Source organism: Nipponia nippon, unplaced genomic scaffold (assembly GCF_047370975.1).
Source record: "Nipponia nippon isolate SJK-2023a ecotype South Korea unplaced genomic scaffold, ASM4737097v1 scaffold_4, whole genome shotgun sequence".
In the NCBI taxonomy this organism is placed as follows: domain Eukaryota; kingdom Metazoa; phylum Chordata; class Aves; order Pelecaniformes; family Threskiornithidae; genus Nipponia; species Nipponia nippon.
In genome coordinates this window covers 56557002-56583078 of record NW_028262358.1, presented here as the reverse complement: position 1 = coordinate 56583078, position 26077 = coordinate 56557002, and the positions used below count along the sequence as shown (strand labels likewise).

Genomic DNA, 26077 nt, shown 5'->3' with positions numbered 1-26077 from the left:
TCTGGTTTTAGTTTTTAAAAGACATTTCTGGTAGACTTTTAATCACTTCTGATGGCAGGCATTTGAACCTAGTCTATTAAAAGTGTAGTTTTGAACAGAAAAAATAGAGAAGAATGTACAGGTTTTTCAAGGCAATTGAAATATCCAAAACTTAGTGTTGAGGAATTTCATTTTTCATTGTGAATATTATGTACACTTCATATTTTAATCCATTGAGCTTTGATTAGATGACTGTACAATCCTTTCCGCTCAGAGTTTATCAGTGTCAGGGGTTTTCTGTAACAGTTACAAGTCATCTTTAGACATGGAAAACAGTCCATGTTCCCTTAACATACACTGAGTATATGAGCACAAAGTGACCTATCCTTACGGATTAGTTGCTAAATTCAGTGTTTTAAGAAGTGGATGGTGCCTTGCATTTCAAGTTGTGCTGCAGCCATCAACTCTGAGGAATCGGCATTTTGCAGCTTATTTTTATCTTTGTTCCAGCTAGAGGAGCGGAGCTGGGTCACGGTATGCCTTTCTAGTACGTTGACACCATGTCCACCTCTGCAGAACCTGTCCACTTGTAACTCTAGTTTAAACAGTAAGGGGGCTGGATTTTTCAGTGGACATTTTTGATCTTTAAACATGTTTTAAATGTAAAAGGCTGGTTCCCAGCAACTACAACAATGAATTGACAACTGAGGATATTGGGTTTCATTTCTGGCTTTGTGGGATGTTAGATATGTCACTTATATTCTCTACCACTTAGTTCCTCCTCCTCTGTCAGTTGATTTTAATGATTCTAGCTTTGCTTCCCAGGAGTGTTGTGGACGAGCTTTAATTAATATCTGTAAAGTGTTCTGAGCTCCTTACCTATGCACTGTAATATCAATATGAAATATGATCAGATTTAAGAAACAATGACTATCCAAAAGGTTAATAACAACAAGATTAATAGTGTATAGAATTTTATGTCTTCTGTTAGCAGCTTACATGTCAGATAATATGGTTTTATACCTGTACCTGCCTAGAGGAAGAGAGTTTTTGACCGAAGATTTTTTTCCGCTCTATTTTTATGTATCATGTCTAAACCAGTTCTGATAAAAAGCGTCTGTTCCTTTCAGAGATCTCAGTAGTCGTCAGAGATTTTCTTTTTAATAAGTAACATATTATTCATCACTGAGGTGGTGACCAAAAAAAAGTCCAACTCCCACACAGGCAAATTTTATGAAAAGTGAATTTCATGCTTCTCACAAAACCTCATGTCAATTAAGGCCTTCTTACTACTTTCTCAGGCAAGGCTGTTCAGTATAGTTTTCACTGCTTCCAGATTTAAAATGTAACTAATTGTGCAGTTTCCCTCGGATTCGTAGATTGAGACAGACTCACATCCAGATTGGCCAAAAGTCATTGTCATCTAATGGCCACCCAATGGAGTGCTGAAGATGTTTTGATTGCCATGGTCTTGGCCTTCAGACTTCAGAGAAGTACCTGTCAGACTTGTGTCTCGCTCCTAATAGTCTTTCAGCAGAAGTGCTAGAGTTACAAGCGGTCATAGAAAGAAGACTAATGTTGTCATGCTTTAAATAAAGCCTTCCTGTGGGAGGCACGCTGCTTGATGTGTACTGAAAGACTTCTGCCTCCATTGTTGCTCTTTGGTTGAAAAAACAAGGCTTCCAGCACCTTTACATGGAAATGGCCATCCAAAAATTGCCAGTAGTGAGTGCCAGTGTTCCCCATACACAGTAGAACTCTCAACAGATCATCTGCAAAACCTGCATGTGCCAACCAAGGCATTTCCTAATCTAGGCCATCCCGATTCAGGGGGATATTTCAATGTCTGGAACACTTTTCTGAACACTATCGGGATTTATTTTCTATATTTTTCTTATATTCCAGAATATAGATGCCTGTATTTCTTTTCTTACAAAACTGAATGAGTCTGTATCTTAATTCAAAACACATGAAATAAATATAAAGTCTTTGTAGCAGTACCCAGAATCCACATTCCTCCCATCCTCATTCATTTTTGCTGTTTCTCTGGCATCATGTTTTTATTATCCTGTTTATAACAAAGCATGTTCAACATGAGGGCTCAAGAATGTTCCTTTTCCCTACCCATTGCCTAAAGACATACATTGCTCTGGTTAGCACAATTTACTAGAAAGCTGAGCTTGAATCTGCTCTGGCAGTATCTGAGGACCCCTGAGACCTCACACCCCTAGGTTGTTGGCAAAGGGTGAATTCCACCGCTTCTTGGGGATGTAGGAAGAAAACCGGGATGCTGATGTGTAGGTGAGTTCAGAGAACAGCCCGAGCTCAAAACACCCAGATGCAACAGGCAGCAGCACATCTGCTCTGTGGATATTGATGAGATGTAAGCATCAAATCTGTTGTGACTCAAGGGGCTTCTGGACTCTTTCTGCAGCAGAACTTAAGACATCTGAGGAAATGTTAAAATTGGAATTACTTTAGGTGTCTTTGGGTTTCTTCAGGGTCAGGCAAGAGTGGAAAAGGGTTTTTTTCTCTTTATTTCTTTTTCTTTTTTTTTTAAATGACTGCCATCTTACACATACTTTCTGGCCTAGATATCAATGAGTTTCTGGGACTTAGGCCTAAATTTAAAAACTAGTGAATTAACACAGTGATCTCAGTTTTGCCAGCATTATTTCAGTTTCATCCAGTGTTAACTGCCTTATTTTTAGTCTTTTGAATACTTATATATGATTTTATGTAATATATATTAATTTTAGTTTTACTTCCTCTATTGTATAAATAATTATATGTAATACATAATTATTATGCATTATATATGTATATAATTATTTTCACTGTTGACCATTTTAAACTTAAAATATTTTACCCTCACTATATCTACTCCCTTATTTGTTTTTCCCTCTTACGATGGAAAACATAAGACGCCATTTATTTTAGCTTGTTTTCAGCAAGAGCATCATCTTGCATCAGACTTTCAGTGTCTATTGATAATTTCCTTGTTTGTTTTTAATTAATATTATCAGTCATTCAGCATATGACACTCAAAGTAAATGTTAAACCTCTGGCAGTAAAAAATCCAATTGGCACTTTATGTCTCGCAATAAAATGGCACACAACGGTTGGTGTTGCTCAGGAAAAGGAGTGCTTTGCCGGGAAAATGGAGCATGATGATCAACTATCCTGACATTGCAAGCCACTTGAGAGTCACTGACCTCAGAGAGCTGAAAAGAAAGTACCTCCAACACGCTTGTGGGGACAGCAGCATCATCCCCGGCTCCCTGGCTCCAGGCGAAACTCTGCATCTGCTGCCCTTCTCCATCCTCCCCCAGTGAGGGACACAGTTGCCCTGCAGCTCCCTCACCACAGCTTCTTCCCCATGATAAACCAGAGTGCAGGACCTGCAGATGAGTTACAAGCTATACTTCAGCCTCTTCTGAAACAGATGTCAGTCTTTTTAACAGAACTTTATTTTTATTGAGAATCTAGCAGTATTATTATCTATCATTGTTTCAGCTAATGTAACTAAACATTATAAAGTCAACTCAATGATTATTATTACTATTATGATCTGTCATTTTTTTCAGGTTATACAGTTAATGTTGAGGAGTGTCTATCATGAAGGTGTAAGAGAAAGACCTAGGAAATATGGATTTATTGTATAGCTAACCCAGACTGCCTTTGTGTCTTGATTTTGTTGCTCTAGCACACTTCTTTTTTCTTCAAAAGCATATGTAAATATCTGTAGAAAATAATAAAAGCACACCCTGCCACAGACACTCACCAGGATTACACATTGTTGAGATCCAGTACTGCTGAGAACAGGACGTTAGTAATGCTATAGACAATCAGCCCTGGCAGGGTCCATAAAAGATGCCTTATCCCCGCCACTGCCCCTGCCTTGGCAATGAGCACATCTCCTTGCAACGTGTGATCAGTCTAAGAACCAGTTTACATCAAGCTCACTAATCTTTTGTAGTAAGTGTCACCAGTCACCACAAACAATAGTGTTTGATTGAGATTTCTTCTCTTTTGAAGGAATCAAATTGCAGTTTTGTCTTCCATGAAATAAGGCTCAGTGGTTTGTGATTAAGATACATTATATATCATAATTCATTTCCTTGTTTATATGCCTATATATATGATGTGCTCAGCCAACATTCTGATAAACAGATTTCTTTCAAGAAAAATCTCTCATGCTTTGAGATAATAGCTTCTTACATTGTTTTCTGGCAACTGGAATTAACAATACCTCTTGCATAAAGTTTAATAAGATTCACTTCCATACTGTTAATGACTAGCAGGTAACACTTGCTTAGAGGGAAATCTTATTTCCATGCAAATAGTTCTTCTAGCTTTTCTGTGCAAGCACAGCCCATGACAGAGAAGATACTAGAGAATGCACAGTTACAAAATGGAGGTCTAATGCTGTGAAATAGGATTACAACAGGCTATTTTTGTTTTTTGTTACAACTGACCATGACTCAGAGCAAAATATTTTTGTGTATCTTACAATTTATGTAAGATGGTACAGTAACACCTCTTCAGGGTTCCGCTGTGGTATAGACACCAACCATATTCAAACCACTCTTCATTATATAAATAAGCAAAAGAATGACCTTGTGAAACCTTTTATTCTAGGAATAAATAGGCAGGGGAGTTGAACTAGATATCTTTAAAGGTCCCTTCCAACCCAAACCATTCTATGATTCTATGATTCTATGATTCTGTGATTCTATGATTTTATGAATGGAAGGTTATTTTTATACTAAGGTAATAAACATCTTTAGATGAAAACACAAAAACTCCACCCACCCAAAACATATACACAAAAAACCCTATATCAAATATAAATTCCAGGAAGGACTTATACACCTAACTTTATCTCGGTTCTTAGGAAACTGAGAGAGAAGAAATATATTTCAATGTATTAAAATATATTCCTTTTTCCCAACTGAAACTGACACAGATTTCCCATATCAAATAAAATATCAGGGTTCAGCTATCAATAGTGCTGCTCCTATTTGTTCTTTGACTTTTTAATATACCTTCCACTTACAGTGTAAACACCACCAGCATGCTGAATGTATAAAAGCAATTAGTTATGAATAATGTAATCATGGTTTTTACAACATTTTAAGTTTACTTATTCCAAACTATGGGACAGATGTTGGAGAGGTAGAAACTGTCATGGTTCCTTCCCCAGCTGACTATGCATTAAAAAGCTCAATCCCATTATATGTCTACAACTCCATTTTCTATTTGTGATACCAAAAAGATATACATCATGATCATTATTTCAAGTATATATATTACTGTTACATCCTTTAAAATTGGACTCTTTTCACTGTAATTTATTGCCTTGCCCTGGAAAAAAAAAAATACAGTATAAAACTGCTGGAAAAAGGAACTGAAATTTTCCATCAGCCCCTTGATGGCTGTGATTTTTAAAGTAAGACTAATAAAAACTTATTTCAAGCTTTATAAGAGATGGATTAGATCAAAAATCCTGAAGCTTTGGAAGCTATTCCAAGGGTCTAACCCATTACTCCTGGTCTTGAAGTGCATATAGTATAACTCAAAATTTGCCTATGGTATGCTTAGCTCACCGGTGTACAACTGAAGTTTAACACAGGTGTAATTCCTGTGAAATCATTGTTGTTAAACTACCATAAAACTGGAGTACCAAAGATTTGATTGCAATACTGTATTGAGACAAGGGGGAAAAAAAAAAGATAGAATGAGTGCTAGGAAGCCTCCTGTGGCAAGGCAACAGTTGGAAAGAAAACTAATCAGACACAGTCGGAAACAGTTGTTTTTGATAGACTGTAAACAGTAGAAGTAATGATTTCTCTCTAAGTCATCTGACACCTTCATTACTGCAATTGTTTATTTAATCCCACTCACATCAAGAAGCAATTGCAGCTTCATTAGGCAGCTCATGCAAGCTTATTTTTTTCTCTGTATTCTTCACCAGTACTTACCAATTAACACGGTGCATCAACAACCTGCATTTGTAGCAGCTGCTGAGCTAAAAATGTATTCAGATAGTAGGACAGTATTCAGAACCATCATACTCCTTCTAGGAATGTGACCAAGTGAAGTTACTATTATAAAATACGTTTTGAACTATAGCTATGTGATACCTGAAAGGGAAATGTTTATCTGTAGACTTTCCATAGTTGCCCAGCTCAACAATCATTAAACTCTATATTTCATTCTGCAAGTTCCTGGTCCTGCTTTACAGAAATTCAACTAAGTAAATGTCTCAGGTTTGGCCCACAGGCATCTTACAAAATATTCAATTTTAAATCTTGACTTCTTATGCCACGTTGGTTAACTCATCTGCAGAATCTTGGTAGCAGTACTGTTGCAAGCAAAACAGACCAAGGAAGTAAGAGAAGCCAGGTTTGTAAGGAGAAACAATACCTTTTAATAGATCAGCTGTTACACTTCACATGGAAAGGCATTCAGACTCAAGCTTTTCTTAAATTATGAACCAGAAATAGCTAAGAAACCTTTGGGATCATGTAAGCGCATTTTATAAGAACACAAAATTCCTGGATTCTGGCCACAGAGATTTGACAATTTTCAAAGACATCGTTTCCACAGAGTCTTTATAACAGCTGTAGTTGTGGCTTTATTTAGCCAAATGTCTATAATACATGTTTATTTCCTTTCCAATGCTGAGCCAGATGTCAAGTGGAAGGCTTGGAGGGATTTGTTTCTGTTGCTTGCTTGACTGAAACTTTTTCTGTCTTTCCTCTTCCAGTATGCTGGTGCAGGTAAGAACACGTTTGTATTACATGCAAAATACCAGTGAAATCTGAATAAATGACTATAGTTAGCAAGAACAGTTGATGCATTCAATTATCAAAGGAAAATATTATCAGTGCATTTTAGTATCATCATATATTTTAACCTTTTAAACACAGATTTTCACTGAGAATGTTATAAAAGTCTTTCAAATTATATAGTATATGTTGTAAGAGAAAATGAATGTATTTCTTTGATTTGTTAATTCCCCTTCTTTCTAGGCTGACTGAAGCACAAGTAGATACATTCTCTATAGAACTGAAATGTGTTCCTTAATCTGTCTTTGCAGTATGTAAAAATCATTGACCCGCTCTTTGATACTAATGGGAAGGTCTCAGATGGAGCTAAAGGCTTAAATGGGAGCTTCAGAAAATGAAAGTCAACTTTCCACTTTTTTCTGAACACAATCTTAAATATAATAAATATAGAGCAGGTTGTAAAATTCAAAAGCTGAATCTACCACATGCTGCTCCATATTTTTTTTTTTCATATTCCACATTCCAGATAAACTAACAAAAATCTTCTTGCACTGGAATTTTAGTAAATGAGTTTATCCAATAAAAGCTGTTTCTGTAAAGAATTATCATGGCGTAGATAATGTTACATGTGCAAACTGATTCTTCTGTACCTTAAAAGAGTACAACTCTTCATGATCTTAAAGGAGGCAAGCAGCCCTTGTGATCCGAGTCAGTCTCCATTAAACTCTTGTAATGCACACTAATGCAATGTTCCTAAGGGAATGCCATGGTGATATTTATCCTCAGCCTGCCTGCTAAGAAAATCCCTGCCAAGCAGGAGAGGAGGCATCTGTATGTGTGGTTGAGCGGCATTTTTATGCTAGCAGATATTGGAGGGCTCTGAAAAGATTCAGATTCAGTAAGAATTGAATTTGAGAAAAACACCTGAGGAAAGGGCATTTGGATTTTTTTTTTTCTTTAGTTTGGAGGCTTAACTTGACATTTAAAGTAATAAAACCATCTGTAAGATCACGCCTTGTCCAGGAGCACCATTATAACAAGTTGAACTCTTCCAGATCAGATGAAATAACAAGTTAATTGTGATCTTAATAGATTTCCCAGGTGCTTGCTGCAATCAGACCTACCTTTTTAACAGTCCTCATTGCTCATTAATTACATTTCCTCTCTTAATTTCTCTATTTCTTTCCTATTCCTTGAGGAGTATGGAAACCAGTACAACTAATCACCTCTGAATTATGCATGTGAATCATCCCAGAAACACGTGGCTGGGATCTTTCTCTAGGTCAAGAGGCCATTTTAGATACAGAGTAATTTCTCATCTTGTGGTAGGGACTTACTGTGAACTTCAATACAGCCAGAGGCTGTGTGTAACAATTAGCTCTTAGGCAGGAATTTTCATTCAAAACTAATTAACATGTCCTAAATCCTAAACTACTGCAAATGAGAAATAATTTGAGATGTCTGACTCACCTGATGGTAATTCTTTTTTTTCCTGTCAAGTGTATTGAAACTGTCTGAGAGCTCTATCAAATGGACTGCAATTACCCTAACACCCTGACTGCTATGATTAAATACTATTTGGATATTATTTTTCTTGTACTATGGTATATTATGACATAAGTTTCAGGTTTAAAGGTGTTACTTGGTGCAATGTATTATTTATATATGGTGTGATTGCAATAGAGCTGTGATATGCAAACAGGAATACAATTAGAAGCAGAATGTGTGGCTAGAACTGGTATCTGTTTTCTTTAATATACTAATTCAATACAATTGTTTAGCAAGTGATTCATGACTAGCACTCTACAGAAGACTCTCAGCATATCAAAATAGTACGTTTGGATCCTGATCCACAGTATTTTTCATTGTCTTGAATGGGATTCAGTTCAGTTTTTCTCCTTATATGGGCCTTTCTTTGGCTTACCCATAAAATCAGGGGTCTATTCCATCTTCATATCTATCCCCATTTCCTAAGTATCAGAGGCTTTTTGCGTTCGCAAGAACAATATCATATGCGATTAGAATATATCTTCAGTTTTCGTAGATCTATAGAGCCAGTCAAATATTCCTTGTTTATCAACAACTAACTGTGACCTTGCAAGGACTTATGAAGTCTACAAAGAATCCAAGCCTCGATTGTTGTATTCCTCCCTGTGGAACCCAAAGGCAAAAAAATCAGAAAAGAATTTATATTTCTTTATAAGGAATTCTCTAAAAAGTAATGAAAGGTGAACTCCAATGATGTAGTGACCCACTTCAGTGATATAGTGAACCTGAAAGCAGCAAGAAACAAAGTTTAGATTAACTGTGTTTATGCTTTATGCTGCAGGGTTTTCATCTGATTGTCATTTCCACTGGAAAGTCCAAGACCTGCCAAGAATTAGAAAAACAGCTATGTATGCAAGTGTGTGTGGGAATATACATGTGTGTCTTGTTATGTACATTGAGTGAGTGAAACATGCAGCAAAGCACATTTTCCAAATGGTATTTGATTTATTGTGAACACTGAAAATGGTAATATGCATTCCATTTTTCTGTCTAAAAATGTAGACTTCCTTAGTTTTGAGTCATATTTTTATATGTATGAGATTTCACTTTCTTTGGAAGTATTTTATGACCCAAAATGTTGATTATTCTTTACATGTCTGCATTTACTGATAGTTTTAAAAAAGTAAAATCAATGCAGCAGCAGTATTGTCAACCATCTAAGTTTCTCACTATGTGTAAATCTACACAACAAGACAGTCAAAATGAAACTCAGTTAGAGATTGTCAAATAACAGACATCCATCATGAAAAGCTTTACTATTTGCTGATATGCGGCTCTCTTATATGTTCAATTGGAATATAGCACTCAGATCCCTTGGATGTCCAAGACCTAGTCCTTGCTATCATGGGAAAACCATATCAAATTACCAAATTCATAAATGTACTAAATTTATGAAGTATCAGCTTAAAATTCAGTTTGGAACATACTTCCAGAATTTCAGCTCTATGGTAGCTAGAAACTTCATCTCATTTCTCACCTAAATTTATTCTTTGCTAATTTACACAAACTTGTCTCCCACAAGCATTATCATTTTTATTTAAATAGCTTTCCTTTTCATATGTATTTATCCCTGGTGGAATAAAAAGGAAAGGAATTATGGAAGGAAATTATGGAAATTATGGAAGGAAATTATATCAACTTTATGCTGTCCTTTTATTTTGAAGTTGTATTTAAAAGAAAAAATGAATAAAAAGAAAAATCCGATTCACCAAGCTACTCTCTTTTTTAATATCTATACATTGTTTACTTAATATAAGACTCTATGAACAAGTACAAAAGTGGTGGTTTTGATTACATTGTACAGTTATAGGCACAGCTACTTATGTCTATAGGATTAAGGAAATCTTTTGAAGATCTCCATAACTAAAAGAAATTTAACCAGGAATATGAAATGTCAGGAAATGCATCAAATCATAATCTTCATAATAATTATATGTGCCTCCACACAATTATTTTTGACATAAGTAATAACAGTGTCCTCCATCCAAGATATGAGTACATTAATTGTACGACTGGAGAAGGGGTCACATTTTTTCAACATCAGAGAAGTACCACATGCCTTGGACAGGCTATGAATGCAGTGTTTACTCCTGTAAGCCACAATAATTCAGACAAGTCATAGACATGCTGGATCCTTCATCGAAGTAGAAAAATAATGGTGTATCTGGAAAATACTTTGCTTGCAACACATTCTCCAGATATTTTCTAGACTGGAGACGAGTGGTTCATTAATTAAACAAACTGTCTCCTAGCCAAATCAAGTTAATTGAGACACCCTGCAAAATACACTTTCTTGGAGTTCTTGTTTGCTGGCAGTCAATACTAGCAAAAGAAAAACAAGACTGAAAACATTCATTTGCCTGGGTTACAGTGCAAACAGCTTTAAGTAATATCTAAATAAATTTTTGTATGTGTGTCTGAATGGTTCAGTTTAAAACTTTCTACCACTACCCAAGACAGATAGAGCATAAGCTCTTTTTCCATTTATTTTATTTGGTTTTATTTTGTTTCCTTGTGCAAAACATTAGCCATACTTTCCAGCTTAAGCTTGTATCTAAGCTGCAGAACGCAAAGGAAAAATGACAGCTAGACAAGCTGTCCTTGGTAACGTAATATTTGTATAATTTACTTAAAATTATTATCTGAATGAAATTCCTTAATCAATACATTTCTGAAAAGCTGTAATAGAAGAAACAGCTCAAAAAGCAAAAATAAAATTATGAATTAATTTTTCTTATTAGTTATGTCATATCTGGGTAATTACTCCAAGAGGTTTGTAGTGTATATCTAGTGCATCTAAGCATTAAAAACCAGAAGGTATTTGCAACAAATGAGCTGAAAATCTCAGGAAATTAGGCCTGGGGCCAAGCCTCTGTTTCTGAAGATGATAATGTAGAAACTGGAAAAAAATACCTAAATGTTTAACAATTCTTAAATTAAGTATCAAATTTGATTTAGAAATGACTAAGGACTTGGATTGCTCTTATTTTTTCAGCAGCAGATTCTCCCACAATGAATAATACTCCAGAAAGTTGTCTCTTTCTTGTAGTGTCACACTTGTTCTGTGATTTTTTGCAGATAAGTAACAATGAGATGCTCTTTCAAATTCCTTTGTTTATGTCCAGTAATACAAAGAAGCCTAAAATAATAGTGGGTACTCGGGGAAATCCACAGTATAAAGAAGTCCTCAGCCAGTGCAGAGCTAGTTAAAAAGAAAGCTCTTTAAGCTGCATGTAAGTCACAGGCTGAATTTGGAAGACTCTGCATCCTGAGCCTGCCAGAGCTTCTCTATCGATGCACAGCTCTTACAAAGTGTAATCAAACAGCCTAGATTACAGCAGCCTAAAATCTGTTTTAAATTTTACCAGAGCCAGTGTAGAAGTCCTTGAAACCATAATCTTTTCCACTGTGGTCTACCGTTGCAGCTACAGAGTAAAGCAGGGGCAGGAGAGGTTCTCCTTCATTGATTTCTTCACTTTTTAACAGAAAATAATTTAATAATCTGTATGCATTGTAATTATGTAGCATGCTGTTTTTACACTGAAGTTTATCATTCATCACACATAAAATTAGAATAAAACACGGTACGTCTTTGAAGCAGAATTTCTATAGATTTCTCTCAGGGAATTATTAAGTGGTAATGTAATTAGAAATATAAAATAGAACATTTATATGGATTAGGCCTTATTACAGAGATAAATTGTCTATTGGCCATGCACTTATTAATCAGATACTGCAAATATATTTATAAAGAATAGCCAAGAAAAAGTCCCATTGAAATGTCATTCTGACTTTACCAGGTGAAGTTCTGTTTGTTCCAATGCCAAAAAGAAACCTAATTATCTCATATATGATTCCAGAACCCTTCAGAATATTGTAAATGTGCAAAAGCTATTCAACTTGGCTAAGGTCAAGGAAATGAAATTTTGAATTAGCCATTCTTTGGGAAAATACATTTAAATGGAACCTGAAAGTTACAGAACGTGCAATGCCCAATTAAATTTGATCTTTACAGAATCAATCCCCTTCTCTATGAAAGTAGGGTACATTAAGCACTTGTATTCTCACCTGTACTGAACAGAGAATGAATCATGAATCAAAGAGCGATGAACCAAGTAGTCCATTCAGCCAGATTTCTTTATTCCTGCACAGCAGTAGACTAATTATCCAGAAGGTAATCCCTGTTGTAATCCTTCAGCTATGGATGAAAGGAGACCCTCAGCCCCTCATCATCACTGGCACTACACTTTAGCATAGTATTTTAATATACATGACATAAATACACAGATGAGTGCTTGCACAGCTCTCTTCCTTCTTCCTTTTGAAGAATTAACGCTGGTGACAGGCCAGTGTGCAACCCACACCACTCATTACTCACAGAGCAAATCAAAGGACATATAGCTCTCTTTATCCTAATCTCCTCAATAACCTGCTAGGGTTTTGCTGTGAGCTGACCTCCATTTCCTCTTCCTTGGGCTGGGAAAAGTCAGCAAAGGGCCAGGGGTGCAGCTGCCATCACCCAGCTGCCCAGTATCACAGATGATGGAAGGACAGCATGAGGGGGTGCATTTGTCATCTCCCTTAAGGATACTGGATTAAAAAATACAGGCTATAGCCATGTAAAAGGATGCATTCAGAGATCTAGGTGAAACTACCCAATAACCTGGGCATCTGCATATTTAAGAATCCAGTTTTCCTTTAGATGCATTTTAGGCTGGATTGAGTGGCTCCCCCTCCATCCACCCAAAAAAGGTATTGTATTTCAAGTGCTTTGTGATTCTGCTTCCTCAGCTTTTGGAGACTCAGGAATGTTTGAGAAGCAACAAAAAAATTATCCAGACTGAAAAATCAGCTCTTCCAAGACCCTGAAAACAGAGGCCTTCAAAATCACTAGTCACTTCTCGAAAATGACTGCAATAAAGAAGAGACATTCAGAGTCATTTAGTAATTTTGAAGGTGAAGCTGCATCTGGTAAACTGTAATTTAGGAGTGTTAAACTCACTCTAGAACATGACCCCACTGAGCATGGGGTTCCAGCACAGTCTCAGAAATGGAGAGTCATTTACAAGATGAGACAAGAAAAACTTTGTTTCTTCAGCCTAACAAAGCAAAGGCTGGGAGGGAAATGCAGTCTATAAATACATCTAGGAATACAACTCCCTGAGAAGAGTAATGGTACTCTTACAATGAGGGCATTAGGATGGTAACAAATGATCGGTAAGATGTCTGCCAAACATTTAGGCTGCCAGTTAAAAGAAGATTCCCAACAAGTACAGCCACGAGATCCAGAAGCTGCCTTGCAGCAGCAAAGTTAGGGGGGAAACAACCCAGCTGTGTTCCTGATGGAGTTTGTTAAGCTAATGAATGGACTTGCGTGATGTGAGGTCCTCTGACAGCAAGAGGTAACTCCTTCTTTCTTCTCAAAGCAAGAATCTTAAATCCACAGGGAACAAAAAGCTGTAGATAAACTAGGTTTAACACCGGGTACTTTTTTGAAGACACAGTCTTCACCTGCTCTATCTCAACATTTACCAGTTTCTTCTTTCTTACTAAATGCTTCACTTCTCAAGACCGGAGCTCTGGCACCAGCTTCGTAACGCTGAGCGCAATCCACTGCTCTGGAAGGAATCACTGGACAGGACTGAAACCATTGGCACCAAATACAGAACTTTTCAAACTCTTCTTACTTTTCAACCAAGATTCAGTCTTTCTGCATAAATTATATATCCCTAGCTTTGTCATGAAGAGTCTTCCTAGAATACAGCAGTTTGCTTTCTATGCTCCTTAATAAGCGGCAAAATTGCTTGTTTAAAACAGCATGCAGATGTTCTGGCTGTGATTATGGGAAGAGGGATTGGCTGAAAGACAAGGATGAAGAGCTGTGTTGGAATAGCAACAAATGGTGATAAGGCATCTGTCAAACATAGTTGTGACCACTTCCAGTAAAAGGCAGTTCAATAGTACGTAAAATAAGCAAACAGCTGGGAGCCTCCCAGGCTCCATATAATGATTTCTTCTCTATCAAAAAGCTGATGTGCAAGAACTTAAAACCTCCTACCATTTGGCCAAGAGGCAACACTATCAGGTAATTTTACAAGCAAAACTAAAGATCATTCTGTCTGTCCTACCCAGCCAATAACCTGGCTATTTCATATGCTACTGGCAAAAATTGCTGTTCTGTGTGCCTTTCCTAAGTAAAAAGGTCTTCACTGATCCATCTCATCTAACAATAGGAGACAGTGACTGTTTTTAGCTTCTCTTCTGCTTCCCCCCCCATGCCAAAAAGAGGGTATTTGTTGGATAAGAGCAAATTCTGACTTGACAACCATTAAGTAATAAGATCAACATATTAAAAGCATTTATATCTCATGTTTGGAAATAACTTAGACTCTCAGATGTTGTGGTCTCACTGAAATGTGAAATAGAGCTTTGAAATGTCCGGGACAGTTCCAGAAAAGATTCAGAAAATAGATCTTACACACCAATTTCATGTACACTCTTTTAAGTGCATTATCCTATGCAAAAACTCTATCTAGTATTAAATAATTCACTCAAGTGGGGAAGGACAAGATCTTTTTTTTTCTTTTTTTGCCCTTATTATTGAAACAACCCTTATTCTTTCCCAAAAACATGCTCTATAGAAAATATTGTTCTCACCATGACAATTTTGATATTTAGATAAAAGAATTATCTTTTTCACTGTGCCATTATGATTTACGTCACTGTCAGCTTAATCTTTGAATAATCAGTCATATTTTTATTTACAAATGTTGATCAATTAAGTTATTGAAAATACTTACCCTCACAAGGGAAAGCTGTTTTTTCCCCTCCCTACTAAGTGGCCTGCATGTATCTGCGTATAAAACTGAAGTAAAATTTTCCTGTTTGTTTACTTTAGAAGCAGAAGATGCATCAAATTATTCTTTGGACATTTTTAAAGATTGATGTAAAAGATCGGTGTCTAGTTTCCTACCTCCAATCCTAAAACAGCTTGTCAACCTGGCAAGCCAATTTTCTGTGACTGTTCCAAAGCTGAAAGGATAAAAGCTGAAAATATTGTAGTTGCCTGAGCCAGCGTGAGCGCCGGGAGACCACACGTTTTGTTTGATGTATCCAAGGAAAGGTCAGCCTTCTGCACCAGTCACAATCCAAATGGGAAATCTCCAGTGGGAAGTCAGGGCCTGTTTGTGAGCAGGACAGGTTGCTCCTTCAAATCTGGTTGTGCCAGGTTCTCTGCAATACTCATCTCCATAACCAAGGCTGTCAGTTATTAGATTACTGCACCATAAATGAAAGGTCTGTTGTAACTCTTCCTCTCAAAAACATAGGTATACATTCATACACTAGCTTTGCAAGCCAAAGGTGAGAGTATTAACAAAGAGTGGGGAAGCTTGTTGTAAGTGGAGGAGGAAGAGAGAAAATACGGAAAAATAAAGGAGGTAGTGGAAAGCATAGGCAGTATCATAAGAGTCAATGGACAGCCTTTTCCATCTACCTTTCCCTAATGCCTTGCAAGCAAATAAATTGTTCCTGTATACACACATCTCTTCCCAAAAGGTCTGTCTTTGGGGACAATTCAATATTCCTATACATGAAGTTATACCTATGCTTTGGATCAAAGTTACCCATTTTCATATTTTTAAACAGAAATTTTGTCTCAGGCTTTCAGGTGGAACAAACACGCATAGCCCCTCAAACCCATTTAAAATACCAGAGCAGCTGTTAGGGTTTTATTCATTTAACGTGTTTTTACCAGCAGCAATTCTAAAATGTTTTGTCAACTTTTGTAATTCTCACGGTCTTACACACAATCCTGAGGGTTGCTCTTGAGTGGGTCATGGTTGTACGGATCCACACAAGCATGCAAATCCTCTCTGTGGATTCAGGACCAGAAAATATCCCCTTCCAGTGCTGGTAAAGATTCACTTAAAGGTGATTGTGTCCCTTTCTTTAAGAGCTCCATGGGGTAGGTCCGAAAAGCAAACCCCATTCAATAAAACAAAAAAAGAATCAGTTCTGTCCTCTACGATCGCAGGTATTCCTACCCTGTGTTAGAAGTGAAATTCTGGAGAAACATGGTGAGATGTTTCTTTAACATATACCCCAATAACACTGCACAGTTTTATTCCTTTCTCCCGAGTGGTTGCATTCTCTCTGCCAGTGATGGTCTTCTAAATCTCCCGGGTATTTGTTTTCCTCCTAGCAGTCCTCTTGACACTCTCTTTGGAGCTGCCCCTTTCATTCTCCTAATTAACGCAGCACTTTGATTCCACTTTTATGACATTTTGCAGATGGGTTCTAAGATTGGTGACGTGTCAAGACTCACTGACAGACTGAAAATTTGTCTCATTCAATGAAATGTTGCAATTTTCTCTTCAATTTTATCATTTAACCTTACCATAACCACTTGCCCATGGAGTTGAGCTGAACAATGTTACATCTTCCACAATTAACTAGTCTCAATGTATTAATTGGGCCTTATATCTCCTATAGAATGTCAAAAGTTGCTATGCCAAGTTAAAAGCCATCCTTTAACACAAATATCAGGTCAAGTATATTATTCTGGAGGTTAGTATCTCTCCTTTCTGTGCTAGGGTTTGCTAAAATGTCCATAAAATTTAGCATGCCTTTTAGTCTCTATTTGCTAACCCTCTGAGGAAGCTATCACAGTATTATTTTAGTTATTGCAATGAGAGTATTAATTTTTTATTTTATAATATATATATGATTTCCTAATAAGCATCCCTTTTTTCCTTAACCCACTCCATCTTCATTGTAACAGAGAAAATACATGTTCTAAGGTTCTGTAGTTTTCTGTGGAGAACAAAATATTGGGGAGATTAAACGTTAGACATGGAAGACGAGCTCTTCCATCAGATGCCGTATTAGTAAACTGGAAATAAATAAAAAAGGGAAATTTAGGAAAAAAAAAAAAAAAGAACTATTTCTGGAATTGTGGAGTCAAAAGTTTGATCGCTCCAATTTTTGTTACTTTAAATTGAGTGAATGAACATTATGTATATTTAAACAAAAAGTTGTGTGGTGAAGACCATAAACAGCTTTGCTTCTGCTTAATTTTTTCACTTATTTTTTTAAAGATTACTTATCACAGAAATCCTAACAAAGTTCAAACTACACTGAAGAAAATTTCCAATTAAGTACTATAGCATCAGTCTGTTAGTATCCTTCAAGTATTTCCAAAGCCACTTTTACACCCAAATTTTCATAACATAGGAATTGAGAGTGGACCACCATTAGAAGACCACTTTTCAAGAGAAGTCTTCAAAATTATGTCTAAGTTTTGTGAACCGTTCATTGGTTTAGGCTAAAATAAATTCTGTCAAGGCTGGTTTTCTTTTGACACGCAGTTGCCAATATTCAAAAAAATTGCAAATCAGAAGGCTACATATTTATGAGAACTAGTCTCCATGAATCTCAAATTTTATCATGTTCAAAGCTTCCTTCTAAATGAGAACAGTAAACTTGTAAGTGAAACTTGTAAATCAGTTTTATCACTGTCTATGTGTGCATATGTATGATATATAAATATACTTGAAATTCCAAATTGAACTTGTAAGTAGGTCTGATAAGTTTTTCTACTTCAAGTTTCATCTCTTTCTAGGAGGTGGGAGGGGAGTCATGGGAGTATCATGCATGAATATGCATTTCATATGTTGTGCATGCAGTACTGCACACTTTCCTTACTGCAGTGGAACTATGGGTCCTTACAACAATAAATAATTCTTTAGAAAATGATCCAATTGGTTAAATCTACAATTTTAATAAAATACAACCAGATTCTGATTCACAGCAGCAGTGAATCAGCTGCAAATTTCCAGTTCCACACTAAGCTACAACGATATAAAGCTAAAAAAATGCGGACTGGAGGCTTACTTGCTTGTCTTTCTAAAATAGCATAGTATACCTCAGTTAAAAAATAATATCATCCTCTATTACTGTAGTAGAGACAGCACTTACTGGGACTTCTACTGTTACAGGTACTTGTAGCACTGATTCAAACCAGTAATAGTTTGCCGTGATAATAAAATGATTTATTGTCTGCATACTCTGTAAATTACATTCATTCTGAAAAAATAGTAAAGTGTCTTCAGATCTATTTTATATATAAGGAACAGTTTCATCATCAAAGCTACAGACAATTAAATGTAGAATAATCAGTGACTTTAGGCATGAAACGAATCAAGGGATAGCATTCTTTGTGTGCTTTGTCAGCTCCAGAGCATCCAAAACACAACTGAAAATAAAGGATACATTTCTGGTCTTAATATAATTTGTACATTGTGAAATATTAAAATGTGAACAGGAAGGAAAGATGCTGTTGGAGGTCAAATAATTTTTAATGCTTGTTCACTTTCTCTACTTGCTTGGTAAGATGCTAGAAAAGCATTCCCTTTTGCTTGGCAGTAACCTTCAGAGATCTTTGTAATGCAGTTTTACACACTTTGCACATTCTTTTCCTCACGTTTTTACACTTGTTTGTGAAGCTATCTTGAAATGCATCCCTATTATCATACAGGCTTATCTGAAGTTGTACCACATCTAAAATAAGCCAATTAATTAGCAATGATGGGCTTTTTTCAGCTGCACACTCATTTTCAAATGAATTTATTGAAGTAAAGGATTTACAGCATATGGACTCACAGACTTCTCATGAGTTAAACTGGCATCCATATGTACAGCTTTCAGTAGAGAACTCTAGAGTAATATTTACAATGTAAATATCAACTTTTATTACATAAGAAACAAATATATCACAACTTTCACTTCACAACATATTTGTTCTGGTTTGATGACTAAAGTCATCTCTTTGAAATACTATGTGGAACTCAAAAATAGCTTGTTCTTGTCATAGACTTTACCGGGTGTCCTTCAGAGGTCCTGAAAAGCAAAGGAGAAACACATTTTAAAACTCATTTTCATAAACAGTTGCACCACGAGGTGTATAAAAGTGGACAAGAAGTAACACTTGATATAAAACAACTGCTGTGCTTGGGACTGACAAGCATGAGATGGAGCTATTCACAGGAGCTTGGTGGGCATTATAGCCAGCAGACGTGGCTGTAGGATGAGGAAGAAAGGTTGAAGGATTAGGCAAAAATGTGACTGCGCATTGGTCTACAGCGCAGAACAGCTCACTTTGAAAACAACTGTATCCTTGAAATGGATACACGAATTCAGGGTGCTTGATCCACACTACATCAGCAACTGGGCACTGATTCACCTATAGGGAGATCTGGATCATCAGCACAGTCCATAAAAAAGGAAAGGACTGAAAATATTTCCAGGAAGACACCCACGACCTGCTGCACCATTACTCTCTCTTACTTAAGTCAATGCCAGAAGTTTTAGAAGGCACAAAATCCAGGAGCAGGTATTTTTGCAATAATCTTGTCTAGAAAGAACATTTCTGTCCTGAATCACATCATTTACAAATTGTTTTGTTCCTTGAGGCATAAGCAGTTTATGTCCTTTCTCATCTTTGAGAACTTTAGAGTAACTGCCACATTTGTGGAAAGGAAAAGAACGTTTTCTTTCAGTCTTGGAAGGAAACAACAGTTTGGAGAAATTTTGTTTCTTTTATCCCCCCCCCAATGTTATCTTCAAGAGTAGCCTTTTTTTGTACTGGTAGTTCAGACACAGCTGAATGCCAAAACCCATCCTGCCATCAATTTCATAAGACATTTTCAAGAATCCCAAGCCCGATTCACTTCTATGTTATCCTTTCAATTTTATGTCCCTGCAAGTGCTGTGATGTAGAAGAGTTTACATTTCAGCACACCAAAGAAACATATTTGTGAATGATTTTGGAAAAATAGTAGTAGCTAAATGGAAAACAGTAACTGCAATATTTGCATGTCAGACAATCCCTCTGCAGCACACCTTAGATGGGAGTCAAGTGCTTTCTTAATGCTTAGGGGTCATGTTGCTGATCCTCTTAGTTTTAGGGGCAACTCCCTTCTAATGAAATAGATGTTAAACAAAATGTGCAGCTTTTTTTTTAAAAATTAAAAGAAATATCCTTGAGTTTGTTCTCTGAAGAAATAATAATTTTTGTAATTAAAAATGAGTCAATTCTGGTTTAATGCTGCAGTGAACACAAGTTGAAACACCCAAGTGAGTCAGGTGCATTATTAACAGTCCCATTTAATTAGGAATTTTCAATAACAGCAATCATGGGATAACTTAATTATTGTTATTACAATGATTATTATATTCAGACACAATCCCTGTAGAAACATGCAGTGTTTCATGGAACATGGCTCTTTCCTAAATGATTCTGCTTTTCTGATAGGCCACACTTCATGTATGATGACTCTCATTTCATGGGTCAAGTCAAGTAACAGATAGCAAGAGGAAAGAAAATCTGGACATACCAGTGGGATGTGGCTCAGCAGCTCATCTACAGAATCATAGTTTTCTGAAAAGGAAGGTTCAAGAAGTTCTGCTTCATCTCGAAGTTTAGCGGGGTTGAGCTCTTCCTGGCTGTTGTGGATCAGAAACAAGTCTTATTGCTCTCACCAGAAAAAGCAAACGAGCAACCAAAGCCGCCTTCTAACTGTAGCTATTGCACATTTTGTTACACTTATACGAAAGTGTTACAAATCACATGAAATAGCATGTTTAATGAGTGAAGAGACACAACATTTAAAAGCAGTTGTCTAAATGAGTGAATAAACAAACAGAATATAAGCTCTACAAAACCATATGCTAGCACTTCTCACCTATACTGATTAGGACATATGGTCTTTCTGTGACTTCTAAATTTTCATTTTGTGTGTTTACTTAAAGGCAAATTTTCAACAAATAGTGCATTTTCTTTATAAAATTGTTGTTCATGTTCCATAGCTCTGTGGATTTTTCCTTAAGAGGCTTTTTTATAAATAAAACCATTTTAAGAATCTGTCAGAATATTTTTTAAAATTGCCAGATGCTGTCTCCTCTTTATTCTTTTATTCTAATCTCATTGTAGTGTCTGTTCCAGTCTGGAAGAAAATGCTGTCTGTATTTGAAAACCATGTTACAAACTACGTTATAAAGTCATTAATGTTCATTGCCTTTTGCTTGTCCTCTCTGTATACATACGTGGGTATAAATCTTTTCTGTCTTAATACCATACAAGTATGGAAACAACATGTATTTGCTTTCTTGTAGTACCTTCTTTTTCCAGTTAAAACTGAGTTTAAGTATTTCTTCACAGCCATTTGCTTTCGAAAGCGGCTGTAGTTGTCAGTGAAGACGGCGTCAGAGTGGCGCTTGACAGGACTGTCCTGGGAGCTGGCAATACAACAATTACAAAGAAAAAATGAATAGACGATATCCGTTTAAAAGAAGATACCATTAAATGAGTGAAAAAAAACTTTACAATGTTGATTAGCTAAATAAAATCAAATTTTCATTTCAGCTTTCATTTCCAGCTATGACTTTGGATCTTTCTTCTGTTGAAAACAAGCCACTGCTTCTATTGCCTATTATGCATTTTAGTAACAAGGATAAAATTCTAAGGATCGGTATTCAGTCTTTTTGGGCACACCTTCCACTGATTTCTTTCTGCTGCTCAGCTTTGCCATGGCCCATGCAATTAGTATCCATACTGAATGATTTCTAGAGTCCCTGTCCCAGGAATTCTGCAGGATCAAATGGCTGAGTGTGGATTTCATGACTCTCTCCTGTCTGTTCTCATAGCCCAAGATACTCTTTTTAATAAACTGACTTTATTCTGATTTCTATCATTTGCGTAAATATATTTTAGTACAATGCCAAGGTGCAGACTGGTTTCAGTCACAGTAAGCTCTTAAAGGACCTGGTCACCGTTAGTATTGAACTCGGTGAGGACGGATCCTGCCTCTGAGGAAAGCAGGAGTGTAGCATCACATACGTAACTACTAATGCTTGTTTTAAGGAGGTATCAGGAGACAAAACACACCTTGTGAAATCCAAACTTGGAGGCCTATTTTTCATGCACAATCTTGGGAAGCCTCAGTATGTTCCATTTTAAATGATCTATGTTAGTTTACAGCGTATGAGAAACTGGCACTATATGTTCTGGAACAAAGGCAGCATTGATATAAATGCAGGACCTAATTTTCACTCAGCTTTTGAGCATATGAAGTAGGCACTCAAAGGAAGTGTCATACTGGGTCAGACCGAAGTATTCTACTATTCCATTCCCAAGAGTGCCCAGTAGCTCCTGCTTAGGGATATGAAAACAGGGGAAGTATACAGCGACCCTTCCCAGCATCCTGCGACCATTAGTTTATAAATGTCCTGGTCTGGAAGTTGCATCCAGATCCCTTGTCTACGGATTTGCCTCATTCTTTTTTGAATCCTTCCGTAATACAGATCTCCCAAACATATGGCAATAGGAAAAAAATCATTCCTTTTTGCTTTCACTGTAAACCAATTGTTTCTTAATTTCATTGAGCATTCCCCTGTTGTTATGCAAGTACTGAGTAATCAGTCATTTTGCATTTACTTTTGCCATTCATCCGCCAAGCTAGTAAAAACACTACCAGAGAAAAAAATGAGCAAATTGGCGTGATAATCATTATAATATTGCCAGTATATATTATCAGTGCTATGTGCAGTGTCTGTTGCTCTACCCCTCACAGCTGTATCAGGAATAAATAGTAACGTATTCATTTGGTAACAAATACTACTAAGTTGTTACATAGGATTTTCAGCTCCCCCATCACTATATCCGTTTCTCTTTCATTATCTCTAAATCACAAAAATGAGATCTTAGGTACAGAAGGGTAAAAAATTGCCAATGAAGCCAGCTAGGAAAAAACTCTACCTAATGTAAGTGTCACCTCACCTAACTCGTTTTCTAATAAGCGAATGCAGATATCTCTTCACAGCAAGTTTAGCCAAAAGATGGCTGTAGACACTGGTGAAAATTCCATCAGCTTGCCTTGCATTTCTGAAATGGACAATAAATAAACTCTACAATACAACCTGGGTTCATATCATTTTGATAACGTTCATTTTGTAAATATACTGCTTTCCTTAAGTTATCTATTGTACATATTAAATTAAGCTAATTTCATAAAACAGCTTCCAGATTTTCACAATATACTTTTTAGCCCTCTCTGGGAAGTGAATGAATTCATCATGCCAGAACGGCAATGCAATCAACATTTCTGCAGACACTCCTACTGCTACCAGTATTCAAGCAGAGGCCATGTGGTTTTTTTCTGTAATTGATTCTTCCTTTCCTATTTCTCAGTTTGAAAATGTGATCGATCTCTTGGTGTAATTCAAGTAGTGCATCATCATTTGTATTTATGATAACAAAGAAACTCACCTATCAATAATTCTGGACAGATCAAAATAGAGTTTCTCATTTTCAGGTAGTGTGTTCTGCAAAATGTCTGATTCAGACTTTAATGACCCATGGGCATGGTCAGGTTCACTGGCTCCATCAAATGGCATTCTGTTTCCCAATCTGTTGGAGAAGGAAACCATGTGAAGTACAGTTAACTGAGAACATGCAACACTTCACTGCAGCTTACATTCTGGTTTGTGTCAAAATGCACATCTACCTACTTTAATCTGTAAGGCACGCTAAAGTAGTCTGGATAAAACAAAAATCACTTTCAGGTATAATCCATGCTCAGTGATTGAGTAATCGACATAACAGATCCTTCTCTGTAATGCATATTTTCTAGATATATGTTGTCACTGCACACAATTTATTCCAGTGAACAGTGCATAATGTATGGCAATTACAGCTCAAGTGACAACCATGAAGCTTTTCATAACAACTATATTTTATATAAACGACGGATGGAATTACCAGCCTCCACCCATGCAAAGTGAAAACAGTTCCTGTGAAATACTTACCTTCCAATTAAGACTTAAAATGTGCATTGAAATGCAGTATGAAACAGTTCTTAGGCCTTCTTTAAAGACAGTAACTACACCCTCAAGAACTTCAAACTAAATACGAAGTGCAGTCATGTATCTCTGCGTGTTTTTATTCTCTCATGTTTAAATTAATTTGCTAGTTGCAAGTTAAAAAAGGTTCACATTTAATCTTTTAAAATGTATCACGGCAATTGCTCTGTATAAACTGATTTACAGCCACTTCACATTTTTGTAAACTGCTGTTTCTTATGATGTGTAATATTTTATCAAAGGCAATCTGACTGCATAGCATCAGATATTTCTTCTAGCTGCTCTTATGTTCTGTGGCAGACAATAGACTCCCATCGCTACAGTAAACCCCTGAGTGTGATGATGTGCAAAAATCACACACGAAAACTAAGATAGGCTATTGTCCTTGTAATTTTACAGTGATTATAACTATTAGTACTACTTATATATCTGAGGCATGTAAGACTTTTGTCTGGCAAAAAAGTAAAGTTGTTGTGTAAAATAAACCAACTCAAGCCACACCTTTTGAAAATCAGTCACTCTGCTGTTTTGCTATACCGTTTTTCATTCGCCTTTTTACACTTCATGCTCCTCTTACCTAAATGTCAAACATGCCTTTCTGCCATCTGATTTAATTTAGTTAGATAACTAATAACAACTTCAACAATTCAAAGCATGCAGCAGTGCAAAAGCTACACATCAGTCCATACGGACCACCTCCCCTCCTTCACGATTTAGTTATTTTTAGTATGTTCGATTTTGCCTGTGTATGTCTCCGCTTTTTAAAAGATGCTGAACGTCGGCGATAAAGGAGCTTTCCCACACGAAAAGCCGAGACTGTTTTGATGGAGATGCGTCATGTCCCGGAGCACATTTTAACACACACCCTCCACGCCACCCGCATAGGCGGTGGTCACCGCTCTCCGGCTCCCGGGGCAGCATTGCTGCGGGTGCCTCGGAAGGTGCGTGCGTGCCGCGGGGGGCTTCTAAAGGCCGGGCTCGGCGGGCACCGGCCGGGCTCGGCCAGGCAGGCTTGACCCCAGCCTCGGCGCGGAGATGCGCCCCCGCCGGTTCCCGAGCCGGCAGCCCGGCAGGGAGCGCCGCGCTGTGCGCGTCTCCGGGGAGCGCAGCGGGAGAGCGGCGCTTCTCACAGCCCCCTCGACCTCCCCGCGGAGGGCAAGCCCGGGCGGGCCGGCGGGGCGCGGCGCGGTTCTTACCGCGGGACGGGGGGGAAGGCGGCCCCCCGCGGGGGCAGCGCCCGCGCCCGCCAGCAGAGGGCGCTGAGGAGGGCGAGGGCGAGGAGGAGCGGGGAGGCGCCGCGGAGCTCCATGGCCGCAACCTGCGGAGGGAAGAGCGCAGCCGTCACCCACCGACCCGCCCGCACCCACCGGCCCCGCGCTGGGCACCCGGGCGTCGCCTCGGGCCGCGGAGCGCCCGGCCCGGCCCCGGCCCCGGCCCCGGCCCCGGCCCCGAGAAACGCAGGGGGAGCTGGCACCCCAGGAGGAAGGGTCCCTCCCCGGCTGCCCTGGGCGGTCAGACCCGCGCTCCGCCACCCGACGGCCGGGGCGCCCTCCCTGCAGGTCCGGGAGAGGAGAAGGGGGTGGGTGGGGGATGTGGGGACACCCTCCTCATCCGCTGGAAAGTTGCCGCTGCGGCGGAGGGAAAGTTACTCACGGAGCCGCGAGTCCGTCGGTGGAGCTGGCTGGGCGGGCGCGGAGCGGCGCGGAGCGCTGCGCTGCTGGGGGCCTGCGCCCTGCCCCGCTGCGCGGCTGCCGGGGCGGCGGCGGCAGAGGAGGAGGAGAAGGAGGAAGAAGAGGAGAGCTCCGACTCGCCGCACGCTCTGAGCTGCTCGCCGCGCC

The 26077-nt window shown here is 38.1% G+C and overlaps 1 protein-coding gene across 1 annotated transcript; it reads right to left on the bottom strand.

The window, feature by feature from the left end:
* Positions 1-18931: 18931 nt before the first annotated feature.
* VIP (vasoactive intestinal peptide) lies at positions 18932-26077 on the bottom strand. The gene is made up of 6 exons (XM_087775685.1): positions 25893-26077; positions 25436-25557; positions 23647-23787; positions 21498-21617; positions 20717-20825; positions 18932-19220 (listed from the first exon to the last, which is right to left on the bottom strand). Exons 2-6 carry the CDS (start codon positions 25546-25548, stop codon positions 19212-19214), a joined length of 492 nt encoding a protein of 163 aa, XP_087631811.1. The 5' UTR covers positions 25549-25557; positions 25893-26077; the 3' UTR covers positions 18932-19211.

What these genes read in the sequence shown, in the direction of transcription:
- VIP (XM_087775685.1), bottom strand. Translation starts at nt 25,548, where the DNA reads ATGGAGCTCCGCGGCGCCTCCCCGCTCCTCCTCGCCCTCGCCCTCCTC. An exon ending in GCCTTCCCCCCCGTCCCGCG is followed by an intron (nt 23,788 to 25,435) that starts GTAAGAACCGCG and finishes CTTCTCCAACAG; the next exon opens with ATTGGGAAACAGAATGCCAT. An exon ending in CTGTCCAGAATTATTGATAG is followed by an intron (nt 21,618 to 23,646) that starts GTGAGTTTCTTT and finishes TTGTATTGCCAG; the next exon opens with CTCCCAGGACAGTCCTGTCA.